The sequence below is a fragment of the Bombus pyrosoma genome, linkage group LG13 (genome assembly GCF_014825855.1).
Source record: "Bombus pyrosoma isolate SC7728 linkage group LG13, ASM1482585v1, whole genome shotgun sequence".
NCBI classification, from domain to species: Eukaryota; Metazoa; Arthropoda; class Insecta; order Hymenoptera; family Apidae; genus Bombus; species Bombus pyrosoma.
In genome coordinates this window covers 8,615,432-8,631,260 of record NC_057782.1, presented here as the reverse complement: position 1 = coordinate 8,631,260, position 15,829 = coordinate 8,615,432, and the positions used below count along the sequence as shown (strand labels likewise).

General features: G+C 35.2%; 2 protein-coding genes and 1 long non-coding RNA gene across 8 annotated transcripts; 1 reads left to right on the top strand and 2 right to left on the bottom strand.

Moving 5' to 3' along the window:
- Window positions 1-43: 43 nt before the first annotated feature.
- Window positions 44-11,278, bottom strand: LOC122574077. Of its 4 annotated transcripts, XR_006318890.1 has the most exons (6): window positions 10,898-11,278; window positions 9,720-10,033; window positions 9,044-9,226; window positions 8,725-8,865; window positions 8,498-8,657; window positions 7,135-8,128 (listed from the first exon to the last, which is right to left on the bottom strand). XR_006318890.1 is itself a non-coding variant. In XM_043741191.1 (3 exons), the coding sequence occupies exons 1-3, from the start codon at window positions 6,563-6,565 to the stop codon at window positions 1,463-1,465; spliced, it is 363 nt and encodes a 120-aa protein (XP_043597126.1). In that variant the 5' UTR covers window positions 6,566-6,687; the 3' UTR covers window positions 44-1,462. The 4 variants fall into 4 exon arrangements, 1 of the variants encoding a protein (XP_043597126.1); XR_006318889.1 differs by lacking the exon at window positions 7,135-8,128 and adding an exon at window positions 2,824-2,962 and having other exon boundaries at window positions 9,720-11,278; XR_006318888.1 differs by having other exon boundaries at window positions 9,720-11,278.
- A 149-nt stretch (window positions 11,279-11,427) lies between these two features.
- On the bottom strand, window positions 11,428-15,798 carry LOC122574078. Of its 3 annotated transcripts, none has more exons than XM_043741192.1 (5): window positions 14,510-15,798; window positions 12,776-12,912; window positions 12,143-12,316; window positions 11,752-11,871; window positions 11,428-11,672 (listed from the first exon to the last, which is right to left on the bottom strand). In XM_043741192.1, exons 2-5 carry the CDS (start codon window positions 12,893-12,895, stop codon window positions 11,598-11,600), a joined length of 489 nt encoding a protein of 162 aa, XP_043597127.1. In that variant the 5' UTR covers window positions 12,896-12,912; window positions 14,510-15,798; the 3' UTR covers window positions 11,428-11,597. The 3 variants fall into 3 exon arrangements, with proteins under 3 accessions (XP_043597127.1, XP_043597129.1, XP_043597128.1); XM_043741194.1 differs by having other exon boundaries at window positions 14,399-14,536; XM_043741193.1 differs by lacking the exon at window positions 14,510-15,798 and adding an exon at window positions 14,005-14,321.
- Window positions 13,138-15,778, top strand: LOC122574080. The gene is made up of 2 exons (XR_006318891.1): window positions 13,138-13,871; window positions 14,409-15,778. It is a non-coding gene; the product is annotated as an uncharacterized LOC122574080 (long non-coding RNA).
- Window positions 15,799-15,829: the final 31 nt, after the last annotated feature.

Genomic DNA, 15,829 nt, shown 5'->3' with positions numbered 1-15,829 from the left:
TGTCCTTGTATCATTGTATATGTGCCTGACCAAACCACACAAATGCAAGATAATAAAATCTTTTATTTTTGACAATAGATTTATATACATTTATCCTTTTTTATGTACACGTAATATGCGTATAAATAGATAACTGGTCTAAAAGTAATATACAATTTTTATTGAGTACGCTGGTACGTAAACAGGTATCGTACAACTATTTGATAAGGGAATGTATTCGTGATTAAGGTCAATATTTCCGACGAATTTCTTAATCACTGATCGATTTACGAAGTATTGACAAAATTACTGTGTTGTTACAAGGCCGAATGAATGACTAGACCCTAGGAGAATGCTTGACGATAGTGTACGAATATAAACATTAGTATTCGATACAATTTTATTCAACTCTGTTTGATTAGATTGGCGGTAAAATGTGTTCATAATGATTTGCAAAATTGTTTTAACGCTTATCCTAGAAACACAACATTCGTGATTATATCGTACGTATTATATTAGTGATTTTGAAATTTTATTATCAGTGTAATGAATCACAATTGTCGTGATTATATCAAGCTGGATCATATCAACTGCCAAGATATTTACTGCAAACATACGTTTGTTTAAAAATTAATATACGACATGAATAGTCTTAAACATATAATAAGCGTTAAAAAGAAGCAATTAAATATTTAGACTTATCATTATAATAGACGTTCGTCTGTTTAAAATTTACGTCAATCTTTGTGAACTCTGTAAAACATACTTGTACGAAATATCTCGTAATTTTTATATATACTTTCAGATTTATTTCAAAATTCATCGATATAATCATGATAGCAGAATATCATTACGGCGCCAATGAAATTTCAAAATGTATCGTATAACGCACGTGATATTATATTCGTAAAAGATGTCTGTTAGTGTTCGAATACTTTCGTGAGCCACTGCACATACCTTCGCACAGGTTCGAATTCGCATTTTTTCGTATTTTACGATTCCGAGATTAGACGATCGAACGAATAGTATTTAGTGATTCGAGCAATCACTGAGATCACGTATAATGTATCATCAGCTTCAAAGTTCTTTAAGAAATTTCTTCTTACGCTTGCTCCTCGCGAGGAAAATCTTTGCAGAGCAGCCACGATAAGAGATCGATGCGATCGAAAGATAAATAGATATATGTAAATCACAGTTATGCGGATGATGTCAAATGATCGATGAACTTATTCCATTGCTATGCAATCGTTTGCAAAATTTTTTCGCGTTCCACTCCAAACACGATAAGCCCGTTCCATCCACATTTAGTCAACGCGAACACTGACATCGCCCTGGTGTATCGCGAAATTTCTTTTCGTCCATTTTTGAAAATTCTAACCTACCATTATCGTGAAAATCGTTCGCTCCCGATCTGACGACGAAGTTCGACGAAGATTACCAGTGGCTCTCATTCGCGTTGGAGATGGACGTATCGCAAAAGGTGTCAGACTATGGCATCGCGCGTTCTTAAGCCAGCATCACTCGCATCGGTTGGGCACATATCTGCTGCTAAAGATTTCGCGTCCTCCTTTTGGCTCTTCCTCGTTCGAGATAACGGTGGCATCTTCAATTTCAGTTTCTTTTTCTTTAAAACGTTCTTCTTTCTGCAACGAAATGAAATAATCGGTCGTTGCTTTATTTTGCCGACAGGTAGACCGAATTCTTGTACATTCGCGGGAAAATTTGAACATTCAAATATGCCCAGGATAATAGAAGAATAGGCGAAATGTCCGAAAGTATAAAGCTTTCTATAATATTCAGTAGAAAAGCTAATCTTCCACCTGGGTTTCACTTTTTTTCTAATTCGCTGTTCCTACATTCGTAAAAAATATGAATTTACATAAATATCCGCGCAGCTCAGTAATAAGACGACGTAGGGTTATTTGAGTAGGTAAAATATTTGGGTCAAGGTGTACGTATATATAACGATGAAAAAAAATATTAGCACAAGCCAGATTATTTTGTCAACTTCTTCGTGAATTGCTGAAACAGAGCACGTTTTATTCGATTTTTTGCAAAGTATAGAAAGCAGGTGTTGAAAACAGTTATAACATCGATTTTACTTCCTAAAACAGTTATGAGCCTTCATCCGGAATAATTCTTTGTAACGAAGTAGGAAATTTTTGTTTAATTAGAATTTCTACGATGCTTCTTATATCGTTCATAGACTATTTATTATAAAGGCATTACTGTGTCAATTTTAAGTTAATTGAAATTTCTCGTCAAAACTAATTCCTTGTATATGTATATTTTTTATATAGCTTTATTACGCAGCTGTTTAATGATGCTGCAAGATCATTTATTATTTAAAATGATTATCATAAAGACCACGTGCATAAGAAACTGCAAGTTCCTATTCAGATCTAAAATTTGGTTTGCGCCGATAATTTTGCTCGTCGTTGTATATGCAATCTGTCTTGTAATTCGCAGATTCGGTAATAAACAATTCTTAAGCGATCTACATTTGAAAATAGACCACTTTTCTCGTCGTTAGTGACGCGATAAACAGTGAAATACGTCTTACACGGCTCATCCGCTGCCACCTCGATTTCTACGAGGATATAGCTTGTGCTCGTCAAAAAGGTAGGAAATTTGTCCGACCGATATGAATATTCTTAATTTTATAATCTTCGTACAATAACAACTTTGTAATAGTTCAATAGTATACGTATATTACTTTATTTCTGAGCTGTTCGTTGTTTATTTTATTAATTCGTTTTACATAATGTCTTCTCAAGTAACACTACCTTATGCTAAAACAATGTTGAAGAAAAAACGATTTTCGATACTTTTACGTACTGGTGTTTGCAATCGATGAAAATTCCCATTGAAAACAGTACCACTATAGCTACTATGATACCGATCACGACTACCACCAGTGTTACTATCGCGTCCTCTTCTTCGGGAGTAAAAGGCTCCTCTGTCGTTGACCACGACACTTCTCCTGAAACACAAAATACGTTCCTGAACGTTATCTCGAATAATTCATTAGCTGATGGTATTCGAGATGGTTGCGTTATCCATCTCTAATTATATTCTGCAACGAGAAGCTGTTGATGTATATATATGCTATCTTCTTCTTGGTATAAAACAACCTTCTGGAGTTATAAGAATTTATTCTCAGATAGATATCAAGTATTATATTCTTTTTAATGAACGGAAGACGAACTGCGTACGTATCCATGGGAATTAGTGGAACCTAAGAGAATTAAAAGAATCTTCTACCTGGAAAGGAATTGCTGAAAAAGTTTACAGACCATTTCGTGCCTACCTGGTGATAATTGCTCGAGTTACATAAATTTCCGGTCAACGACCGAACAACAGTACCGCGAGGTTCGATCGTTGCAACACAGGCGTATGAACGAGCGTTGTTGGCGTATTTGATTTTCACGCGATAGATGCGCATTTGGACATAGGAAACGAGGATAAGAGATTTAATGATTCGACGCGATTGACGTCACCGCGCGCCTTCCGTTCCTGGGAAGAACTTGTGGATGACGTCTTTTCGGGCACGTACGCCACCCTGATCACATTCGACGACTGCAGGAAATGGAAGGGTCGGGACTGTCCATTGAAACTCAGCCAGGCAACTTCCATACGGGAATCTCATGTTAAAACTATTCGAAAGATATCATTATCGCGTGTTTGCTACCGCTTAGAAGTATTCGAACTTATAACAACAGCATGAGTAAGACATATAAGAAGAAACGTGATAACAAATTAGTGAGAAATATGAAACATATAAAATCAAATATAATAACAATTTAATGAGAAATCAATGGCCAAAACAATAATATTTGTTATTTTCTTGTAGAATAATGAATATGTATCATTTGAAAATCATCTAAAAAGGTCGATGGGCAAGTATATTGAAATTTGAAACGCATTCGATCACATTCGATCTATATTTCGGATAGAATCGTGGAAAACATTAGAAGAGATTCGAGTGTATTTTAGCTCAGTTCGCTGATACGTTGATAAAGGGAAAATGGTATTGTGTCGAAGAATTCTGGAATGTATAAATTAAATTTGAAACTTATTTTGCGATAAAACTGCATAATAAGAAAGCACGTGTGATTGGTAAAGCAATCGTTTACACCGATATGTAAATTTGCCAGGCAGCAAAATTACGAAAGAAATTTACTTCCTATAGTTTCGAAGCGACGACTCGTTTATGATAAATATGTTATTTGTTCGTGATCGTATTGAGAAAAAGTGAAAAACGCCATGAAAAGACCTCTTTGTCGTTGTTATCCCTATCGCGTAATTTTATTCGTATATCGCGTAAATTTCTTCTCTCCGAACTTAACGGCCTGACTGCGTGAAATTAAACCACGTGCACCGAAGAAAATCAATCGATATTCAGATTATTTTACAATGAAATTCATGACGTATCAATTATAATAAATTAAATTGAAGAGATTACGATCGTAATATGTGACGTATTTTCCCAATGGAAATGATGTTCAACGCCCCGCGATTAAATACAAGAGGCGTATATGTCAAACGCATTGATATCGACGTTCCAGATAAGCAAATACGTAAAAAGTTACGTGTCATTAACAAACGGAATGGTTTACGTCTTCGTTTGATTATACGAACCTACTCTTAAAAGAAGAAAGTAATTGGTATATTTATATTTACTTTGTGCATTTCACAGAAATGCTTTCGCTTATTGCGCATTATCATTAAGTACTACAGCGATCATGATAATAATTTTCGTCGAAACGAATAGACTGATCTGCTATTAAAACTGCTATTAAATTTGTGCGATCACGATAAGTTAACAAAGTCTGAGATTTTATCGGCACCTGTACGTACCAGCACCAATCCTTCCTCCAATACCACGATCTTTAATGCCCATACACGTACATATAGTATATCCATGAGTTTGTTACAAGCAAATATTTGCATGCTTTTCTGCTACTAACCTGATTAACTTTTCTTTTTGTTATGTCAACCTATATAGATCTAATCGAAATATTCTCTCGTAAGAGATTGATTATTCTAGGAAATGGAGCTGCACGTTGATTTACGATAATTCGCAATGATATTACATCATATACTTTCGTTTATGACAGCTAACAAATTTTTTCTTTATTGAAACAAATATTTTGCAATTAGTGGTAACATATATCTGTTTTTCTTTTACATTTGCTTTTTATATTATTTATTTATATTATATTTATTTTCATATTATTTATCCCGATCATCCTGTTGCGATGTAATAAACTTATGGACGGCGTATTTGTTTCTTGACGATCGAATTTCAATCGAATAAACGAATGTTGCTTATACTTAGGCGATTAAATTATTATCAAATAAAATTTAGGAAATTAACAGAAAGTCAAGTTGATCGGTTTAGCTTCTGAGAGATGCTCGAATAATCCTCAAATTCCACGAAACAGCGGAATATTAGTGCGAATCACTGTACATCGACGTTGATTTAAAGCAAATAGCTACGCTCGTACCCAGAGAAAGCATCGATACCGATACAGTTCGATCTCGTGGTTTAACTAGTTTTTGCTTTACAACTGTGAGAGGAACGAGGTATCCGACTAGAAAAACCGGAACAATTTTTTACACGAATACGCTTAACTACACTTTGCCCTTTGCACGGTCCCTTGCCTTACCTGGAAGAATGCGAACGAAAGAGAAGCGACGTGCCACCTGTTGAGTTTCCCGTATGAATTGGCGTAGGGTTTAAAGTAATTTTTTAGAAAGTACGGAAGAAAGCCGAGCAGTTGACTCGAATATTTCATTTTGAACGTGTCATATGATCGACATCGTGTCGTATTATAGTTAGATCAGACATTTACGCGAAAATTCACGTTTTTCTTAATATAAATAAGAAAGAGGAGTCTAAACAAAAATTTATTTCATCTCCTAAACACTGTAACGAGTACTTTGAATATTTTGTATATTTGTATACACACACACACATATATATACATATACCTTGTATTTCAAATTGTTCAGTTTTTGTTCCATGAGGGATCTAAAAGAATTTTAACTGGCTTTGGGCATAAAGCCGCGACAAATAGAAGAAAATAATAAAACAAATAAACACCTGTTACATAGCAACATAACGTTAATTAAATTTCTTGAAAATACGTATTCCTTCCAGGACATAAAGTGAAAGAACTATTTACCTGAAAACTCTTGCACACCACTGTGTATTATATAGATTTCTACACCTGCGGAAGGTACATAAATATTTACAGTCTAATTATTTATACATTCTTTGCTCTATTTTATGTACTTGTTCCTTCTTTCCCTAATATACTGATACACGCAATGAGCATTGTCCATGAGCACTGTCGAAGTTCCTATTATTTCCTACCAATCCCTATTGATTCCTATCGATTCCTAATAATACTTCGATTTATCAGGCTTGTGAGGCATGTAAATGTGGAAAAATGTACAGAGCACGTACAATATAACTCATAGATGGAAAAACGCGAAGCTTTATTATTTGAAATAAATTACCTTTTGTTGAGGACGCGAGCCTGAGACTGTCATTGACACTCCTAACGCGTACCCCCATAATGATCGAACTATTCTTCTATTATTTCACCTTGTTCACGGAGAAGCGTTCGGAATCGTCTATGAATCGACCGGTTCGAAATCACGAAGTAAACTGTCGACCACATGCCTTGAGTCAAGCAATACGCTTGGTGAGGCCTCTACGAGAGCAACGGAAACCGAGAACATGAAAGGAAGATAGAGAGTAATGGGGGAAGAAGAAGAAGAAAGAGAGACTCTAGCTACGCTTCATGGATCGCGAGAAGAGAAAGGTGGGGCAGAGAGGAAAGAGAAACCTCACGGTCTCGATCGGAGAGTCCGTGAGGACCGACGCAACGTATAACTTCCATTCACTGTGTGCCTGTGATCCACGGATAACCTAGAAAGTACGAAAATTATTGAAACGACCTGCACGGCTTTGTACAGTCCTCTTCGAAATTATTCGTCGTTATTCATCTTCGTCAATCTTAGACTACATTTATAATAGGATTAAAGGGACGTATTTGACGATGTTCAACGTTGTTGTGTTCATTTTCGCTCGATTCGTTATTTATTCATATTTTGTAACGAAACGTTAAACTTTATCTTGTATGACTTGGGTATGACATGTACTTGACGTACTACTTTAACAAGTAGATAACGAATTTTTATACAAATTCACATTTTCATGAATTTAACTTAAGAAATGAAAATTACGCAGAGATTCGTCTCGTCCTCTAAATATTATAATAAAAAGTTTGCTTTCCGGATTTTATATATTTTTGTGTATTATGTGCGCCCTGGACAGTTTTCCACGTTTATACAGGCTGTTCCCAAAATCGTAATACAGCCGAAAGAGAGACGATTCTTCGTGTGAAAAATGAATGGAAGATATAGAATAAATCCTCGTGTCCCACATCCCACATCCGCACATTCCATCACATCTCACATTTTATGTCATTCTATGTATCTCGCAAACCGATAATCCATTTCGGTATCTAATAACCAAAAAGTTGTAAATTAAGCATATCAGATTCCACAATTTGTATGTACATTTTCTATACAACTCGCATACACCGCATCAAATATTCAACATCTGATGTGAACTTTCCTATGTAGCGCAAAGGAGTGCACAAAACATCATAGAAATATTCAGACATTAATATTTGGTTGTTCTTTTGTGTTCAGGTAACGCGAAAAAGAATATCCACGCAGCTAGCGTTTTCCAAGCTTTTATCGCGAAGAGTTAGTAAAAATCGAAATTGGAATTTGAAAATTTTGACCAAATTCTAGACTTTCTATAGCAATGCACGTGGATGAAAAAAAGTGACGTATGCACGGAAAAAAAGCTTGAGAAATTCCTGTAATTTGACTCATTCTTGAGGAATTATGTCGCATTATTGAAATTGATAGTCTTTATCTTTGACGTTATTTACAAAGGATTAAAAATGAGGAGGATTTAAATAAATACGACGTTCGTTTTCTATATTTTTATGATACTTTCGTTCGTTACATAATTTTGGAATGCTATGCGTATTAATTTAACATAAGTACTTAAATAAAGGTCTTTCTCGATTGATCGTTGACGTAGATATAGTTTCTGTAACTATATAATTTCGTTTTCACGTTGAAATGTACCATGCGCGTAAAATGAAAAAATACAAATTAATTTTTGAAGAACAGTTTCAATACGATTAAGCAGATCCGCTGCTGCTACGATACGACTGTCTAAAGAATCATTTTTGTTTCCAGTATAATTGCCTCGCTTGTAAATTAGATTCGAACCATCTACGGGTATTTTGGAAAACAGGAACAGCATACTTTCAACTAGATTCGAATCTAAATGCGACAGATTCGAACACGAAGATTAAATGCAACAGTTGCGTTACTTAAATAATTGAATGGACGCAACGTATGCGTCAGTAGCAGCGGATATGTTAAAGAGAATTTGGTTCGAATTATACGTATTACTCACCTTGTACATTGTACGCTGTATTTGGATCTTGGTTCGGTCAGGAATCGTGCGATGTTTTTATACATTTCACTCCCCTTCCGATTCATCTTCCGCTCTTATAATGCTTGTAAGAGAAATATGCATCCGTTCCGTGCAGTATTCCGACAAAACCACTCATAATCTACGAAGGTACCAGGACGATTTTAAGAATGAACGCACAAACAGATATCATTGTTAAGAATACGTACGTAAGCAGCTGACATTGCAGGATAAACATCGAACCCTGGCCTTATGTAATATTCTGGAAGGAGAAATAGCTTCGTGGAAAATGCCAAATAGGAAGCCGAGCTTAAATACAGGAAGGATGCTAATGCATTGAACATCAATTCCTAGAAGAGAATAAAATGTCATTTCTGGTTACGTTAATTGTAGATTACGGATGTTTAAGCGTTTAATAGCGTTTAAGAGTTTTGTTTTATACGCGCGAATATGCGCAACATGCACATACGATTCATAGGAGGATGATTCTTTACGAACGAAAAATGACGCTGTACAAGTTTAACGTACAAATAGAGATGATCGAATCAGTCTGTAGGATTTTTCGGACACGATGTAGCAGGCGAGTAATACCGCTGATGTTAAGAAACAGGCGGAAGACGTAGTTAAAGATCCTTCGAAAGCTGAACCGATCGTTGTACTGTATTTTAAACCGTAATTAATTAACAAGCTTTGTATCAGTCCGCTGATAATCTGAAAAACAGATGTATCTGGTTGATTGCTATTGTTATACTTATTAGATCGTGTAATAAGTTTATTCACAAGTTTATTCGCTTTCTCGTACTATATTTTGAGGTACATTATATTCCGATACATGGTTCACGAATAGTTCGTCGTCTATTTGTCACTGTTCGCGAACATATTCGTGGTACGTGCTTCAGCATGCAAAGTATTAGCGTGTCTTAGGAAAAGTGTCTTTCTTTTACAGACACGTCTTTTACAACGATGTATCTTTATGCAAACGTGAAACCTAATCTGTCAAACGTTGTGATCTTTATTTTGATAGAACAAAATGGATCATACGTAATTCGATAAAATAATATAAAACGAAAAATATTGCGCATCCATTATTTCCTTATAAAACGAAAGAAACTTTTTGGACGACCTATATATTTGTAGAGAAGCTCTATATATGAAATATTTTTATATATAAATAAAAAATCGTTTCTCGAATCATCGAACTCACCGTCTCGCACAGTTTTAGAAGACCGGGTAGAGTTTTTAGAAATTCCACGTGTATACACGTGCAACATCTGCAATAACAACATTCTACGCCCCCAGCAGCGTGCGTGCCCGTAGAAGACATCCGGATCACCGGACCCGTCCCGTTTCTACCCATAATATCGTCTCGTTGCCGATCTATCTACCGATTAACGCTGGTTTCACGATCTTTGTTTCCACCTGCCTGGGTCGTAGTTGTTGCAAAATGCACGTAGGAGGCCGCGATTTATCGGTTCGTTAAACCGTCTCGTGTTCACCCAGACTCTTCGTTCAATCACCCTAATTGGTTAAATGGCGATTAATTGGCATCATTACAACGAAGAGGATAAATCAACTCGATGATCCGTTACACGCTCGAAACTGAGATTGTCGTTTGATCGACAGATGTACTGTGCGCGTACTTAACAGCCAACTATTGTAACAAGCCGGGAAAGAACACGAGCCGCGTCGACGAGCTGTTTGCAACTAACTGAGGGTGTTTTCTCCGGTTGATGCAGAACGTTTTAAATGTCGTTGCACCCCCTACGTCGTATTCGACACAAGGGATACCGATGTCTATTTTTGGCACGTGCCGCGCCGAAATATGTGGCCTACCAGCTGTACTGTCGACACGGGAAACGTAAAAAAGAAACATGCGATTAGGAATGTTTTTTAAAGAGACCAGAGAAGCGAGACAAAATATGCATTCGGCGCTGGTATATACGATAAAGTAATTCGTGGAAGTCGGAGAATAAAAAGAAAGGCAGGAATAACAAACTTGCGCGATATGCAAACGAAGGATCTATAGATCTGATTTATATTCGTAGATTGAAAAACAATCAAACTGCAACGAAGATTCTACAGTGCGTCTGGTGACTATAAAACCGCATAGAAATGTTCACATCTGTGAAAAGAAAGTTCTAATTACGTTCGTTCCAGGATATTGTACTCGACGAGATTTTCAAACTCGATTTCCTACGAAATGAAGCCCTCTGTGCAATTTTCTTATTTCTTGATTTTCGTTTTGTTTCGTGCCGTAGAATCGTTGTGGCTTTACTTGTAACACGAATCATGGTGGATGTGGTTTGATCGTTTTTGGATCGACGAACGTAAATGAGATCTATAGATTCCTCGATTGTTCGCATACACAATGTAATTGCTTACATTATGCATCGCACCGCAGTATCCTGTTCTCTGTCTTTGTACAGCTTTATCAAAACTCCTCTCGCATACGTTGCTACGTGCAGACCCACGTCCTGTCAATGGCCGTGCGAAAGTTTCATTTTCGTCGACGTTACGCTCGAATTTACTGACTCATAATTACGTCAGTCACACGCCGATGTGCATAAAGGAAAAAAGTTAGGCTTTCTCCTACAAACGAGTAGGTAATTGGACTTAGGTTTCGTTAACCTACTCGCACAGCTTAGTGGATTCCGTAGCTTTTTTTTTTTTATTACGTTACACATTAGTACAATAAATATATGTCTATGTAATTATATATAATTATAATAAATATGCGTATGTACTTGACTATACAAATATATGCATTTAGAGTATATAAAAACGGTTCCTGCTGTTTTACAAATAAATAATTCCGAAATTGCAGAAATTTTTAGGACGATATCGTAATACGTTTCAATAGCAAGAAGAGATATTGCGGTTGTAGTGTATAAATACGTTTGAAATGTAAAAAGTACCATACAAAAATATATTTTTTATTAAATTTGAAGACAGTGTATAAAAAGGCGTGTTGCGTTATATAATTGGACAATGCCCGACTCAATGGTTTGCGAAATATATGAAACACGTTGATAGTTGAATATATGATTTCAAAACTTGTCCGAATTCTTGTTATAAGGCACTGTTAATGTATTCTGTATGTGCGAAGAGCAACGATCGTACTGAGGAAATATAGCGCTGAATTTACAAGACCACAAATCTAAAAAAGAACGTAGCAAACAATAATATAGTAAAATTTCAGATGGCTGAAAACAGAGTGGCTCATTCTTTTCACTTACTGCCGCTGCCATTAATACTTCGTATCCTCTTCGGCCTTTCACGTTATTACTCACATGCACTACGTATGTTAAAGACGCAGCTAAATATAATCCAAATGCTATAGAGTGATAAAGAAGTTCCTAAAAAAAGATGCAAGACATAAGTCTAATTGTTCCATCGATTATTTCGTTTAATTAAACCCGATGCAGCGAACGAAAATTTAGTTACGAAATTGGGAAACTCCTATGGAGTTCTACTATACTTTCAACTTTTAGTGTACAATATTTGATCATTTGTCGGAAACATTCTGTGGCTGTATCGTTAGAGAGTTTCGACTGCTGCGAAATCGCAATCGTACTACATTGTTCGGCTGCACTGGGCCTCACCGTAAATACGCAATGTGAAACTTACATAAACAGTCTTCGCAATGATAGTGGACGTTGCAAGAGAAGCTAAGCAACTTAGAAGCAAAATAAAGGTACCGATCAAAAATGTCGTTGTTATTAGAAGGAAGAATAGTTCTGCGGTGTATACGTAGCTGTCATAGTTGTTCGCTACTATTGCCACGCACACTACTCCAAGTGCCTAAAATGAAAAAATTTCAGTAAGGTAAATACACTTATCGCATTTCTTAGCCAAAAGCGGAACTTTGATAACGATATGGGAACCTAATTAGAGAGAAGAGATTTTTTCTATTAAAATGTCATTCATTGTTAGAATATATCAAAACTTAGTTTCTATATACACTATAGTATTTCCGCAATTCGTAATTCCGAGCATAATTTTCATCCAGATGAATATGTGCACATTTTTACAGAGTTAATGCTCCTACAGTTTGATTTTCACGATTAGATTTATCGTCGGGCTGATTTTTAATTACACGTAGAAATATTGTACAAATATTATACAGAACTATGCATATCGTGCAGAAATATCGTGTAGATGTTTATTTTATATGCTAATTAACAACGGAAACTAGTCACGACACGTTCGAACATTTTATATGTACCAGTTTACCTTAAATTATTTCTAATAGATACTTACCACTTCAAACAATTTAAACAGACCGCCAAACGTTTTTAAATAACCGGTATTGATGTTAACTGATGTGGAACCGCTCGTTACCGTTTGAGTTCTAATAGTTACCGAATGCGACATTGTCATCTCCTTCTTTATCGACTCTGAAATTTTAAAGCAGCACATTACAGCTGTGGGCGTTTTGTAGGAGAACAACTTCGGAATACATATTTCAGCGAAAGTCTGTGGACAAGAAGAAGGCCAAGGCCAGAGATTTTTGGGACATAACCTTATTTCGTCAACAGACTTTCTTCTTTCGCGAAATTCATTCGTTCCAAAAAAATGCACACTCTTGTATATTGATTTAATTTTTAAATGTCTTACATTATGTTTATATGTTTGCCAAATAACGAATAAAAATAGAACGCGAGAGCAACAGTAATTCAACGAGCGATAGGAATGTACGAAAAAAGGATTGTAGATGCGTTCACTTTCGTTATCGTTTCTTTCATCCCGGCGCACCCTTAATGTTTGCTATTGATCGATGCCGCGTCCAAACTGTCAGAATCAGATCCCCTTCTGGTATTTTTAAGGATATAGAAGATAAAGTCATATAAAAAAACATTGTACCTCTCTTATTATACTGAACGCAACCGTTAATTCCTTGTATTTAAAAAAGAGAGAAATACTCATAGACCAAGAATCGTGCGAGTTTAAATAAATAAAGAAGAAAGATAAGTAAAATAAACGTCATATACTTAGAATAATAAATTAAAGCTTTATGCAGAAAAGTACCTAAAATAAATATTTATTAAATAAATATGTCGTATCGAATTTATATACACGAATTAATTTTCATAATTTAATAATAAACCTCATGGTCCATTCAAAATATACCGATACTGTTTTCGTGAATTCGAATCACGAATACACCCGAATTAGCGTGGCTACGGGCGAGCATGTGTGAAATTTAGTCATCAGTTATTTTTAAATGAATGTGTGTCAAAGAAAGAATTGTACGATAATGATACCGGATAATTGTTGGGATCTCCTATCAACTTATTCATAATATATTTATCTTATTCCTATCTATTCCGGATAGTACATTTAATAATGACACATGGTAAGGAAAAATCGAATTCTATAATGTTTTGATCTAACCAAACATAGTGACATATTTTATAAAATGCTATTGTATGCGTCAAAGATATCGTTTAATCCCTTCACATAGGAAGACGAAATTATTAAATATGTACCTCGTCACGCAGTATCCGATAATGCATCGCGAAACAGGTATCTCGTACAAAACATCACACGAATGATTTTACGTTGCAACATATCTGGTCCAAAGTGTATCACGAACGACATCGCGTCGCGAGATATTTTGTCTTCCGATAGGAAGAGGTTAAAAAATTCAAGATAAGAATAACGTCTAATATAAAGGCTCGTTCAAATTAATCAACTGTATGAATAGAAACAGTTTGAATTCGAACAACTTGACAGCACGTAACAAGTGTTGTTTATTTAATCTGAGATATTCTTTGAATATTATCAAAACACTCGAGCAATCATGAATAATAATAAGTTGTACATAATGATTTTACATAAATACTGTTTCGTATATTTTGTATAATAGCTGTGTATAAGTACTTTTTTCCAGGAATTATATTATTGAAATGTATATTGTTAAAATTGTACTGCACTGATTCACGACTCACAACCGGCAATAATAGGCGGAATGTATACAAATCTCACACTGACCTTAATAAGGTAGGTGGTCGCGCCTTGATCGCCTGCGAATGACTGAGGTGCGGATCTACGTTTCCAACCATAGCACGAGTGACGTCATGAATGATATCATACTTGGATCCGTCTTCCTAACTAGAGAATGAACGTGTAGTATACACGTATACCAACATTAAATTGAAAAAAAGTAACGAAGTTTGTGTACATAATAAGATGCGTAGTCAAAGTTATGTGGAATACTACATAGCAAAATATAAACATATGGATGAAATACAAACCTCAAGTTTAAGCATTAAAATTTAGTTTTGGTAACTTAGTTATGATTTCGTATTCTTGCAATTTTTTAGGAGTTTCCGGCGAATGAAATTTCAAGGTTCTCGATAAAATTTTCAATTAATTTTCTGACTTTATAGTCAGACATAATTCCACGAGCGCAATATTCACGCACCGTGTTCTGATTTACACTTATTTATAGCGCGTCGTGAGTTAAGTATTAGCGGTCAAAGCAAAATATTTTTCATTGCTATTTAGCTTGAATAATAACCAAAATCGATAATATGATATAAAATAAAACAAACAGTAAAGTAACGAGTGTAAAAACAGCATATGACAGCATTTAATCGTCGAACCAGACTCGATAACAATCCTTTAATTTCCACTCTGATAATTGGTTGACGTTAGTAGATTTTGAATCGTTCATTAAATAGAGGAAAACAATCTTTTTGCAAGGCTTGTATATAATTTCTTAACTGCCTTTTGTTAATTCCCACTGATGTTATTCTTGTTGAAAACGAAAAGTTATACATATTCCAAAATTTCTTTATTTTGCTCATCTGACTCACTGAACTAAAAGGAAGCATTATCCGAACGCTGTACAAGTGGAATTCAAAGACAATGTCAAAAACGAACATATATTTCAATGGTAATGTGTACAGAAAAAGTACAATGTATCCAGGAACACACTCATTCACGTAGTAGCGGACAGCTCTTACATCAATGAAAGTGAATTACATAAGTGACCTTTATGTGATTGACAGAAAATAAAAAAAACAAAAGAAAGAGAAAACGATGTATAACGTTCAATTTGTGCAAATATATTAACTATATAAAACAGATATTTATATATATATATATATATATATAAACGTATATAACTAATGCGTGTATACATATAAATAAAAAGTCGCGGTAGTGCGAGAAAGGTACAGTTAGAAAATTAAATTGGACGGGAAGTGCCGCGTAAGGTACATCGATGACCAAACTATATAATCCATTGCATATTATCAAAAAAAAAAAAAAAAAAAAAAAAAAAAAAAAAAAAAAAAAAAAAAAAAA

What these genes read in the sequence shown, in the direction of transcription:
- LOC122574077 (XM_043741191.1), bottom strand. Translation starts at nt 6,565, where the DNA reads ATGGGGGTACGCGTTAGGAGTGTCAATGACAGTCTCAGGCTCGCGTCC. An exon ending in GCTCGCGTCCTCAACAAAAG is followed by an intron (nt 2,963 to 6,507) that starts GTAATTTATTTC and finishes TTTGTGTTTCAG; the next exon opens with GAGAAGTGTCGTGGTCAACG. An exon ending in TTCATCGATTGCAAACACCA is followed by an intron (nt 1,623 to 2,817) that starts GTACGTAAAAGT and finishes ATTTCGTTGCAG; the next exon opens with AAAGAAGAACGTTTTAAAGA.
- LOC122574078 (XM_043741192.1), bottom strand. Translation starts at nt 12,895, where the DNA reads ATGACAATGTCGCATTCGGTAACTATTAGAACTCAAACGGTAACGAGC. An exon ending in TGTTTAAATTGTTTGAAGTG is followed by an intron (nt 12,317 to 12,775) that starts GTAAGTATCTAT and finishes TTTTCATTTTAG; the next exon opens with GCACTTGGAGTAGTGTGCGT. An exon ending in TCATTGCGAAGACTGTTTAT is followed by an intron (nt 11,872 to 12,142) that starts GTAAGTTTCACA and finishes ATCTTTTTTTAG; the next exon opens with GAACTTCTTTATCACTCTAT.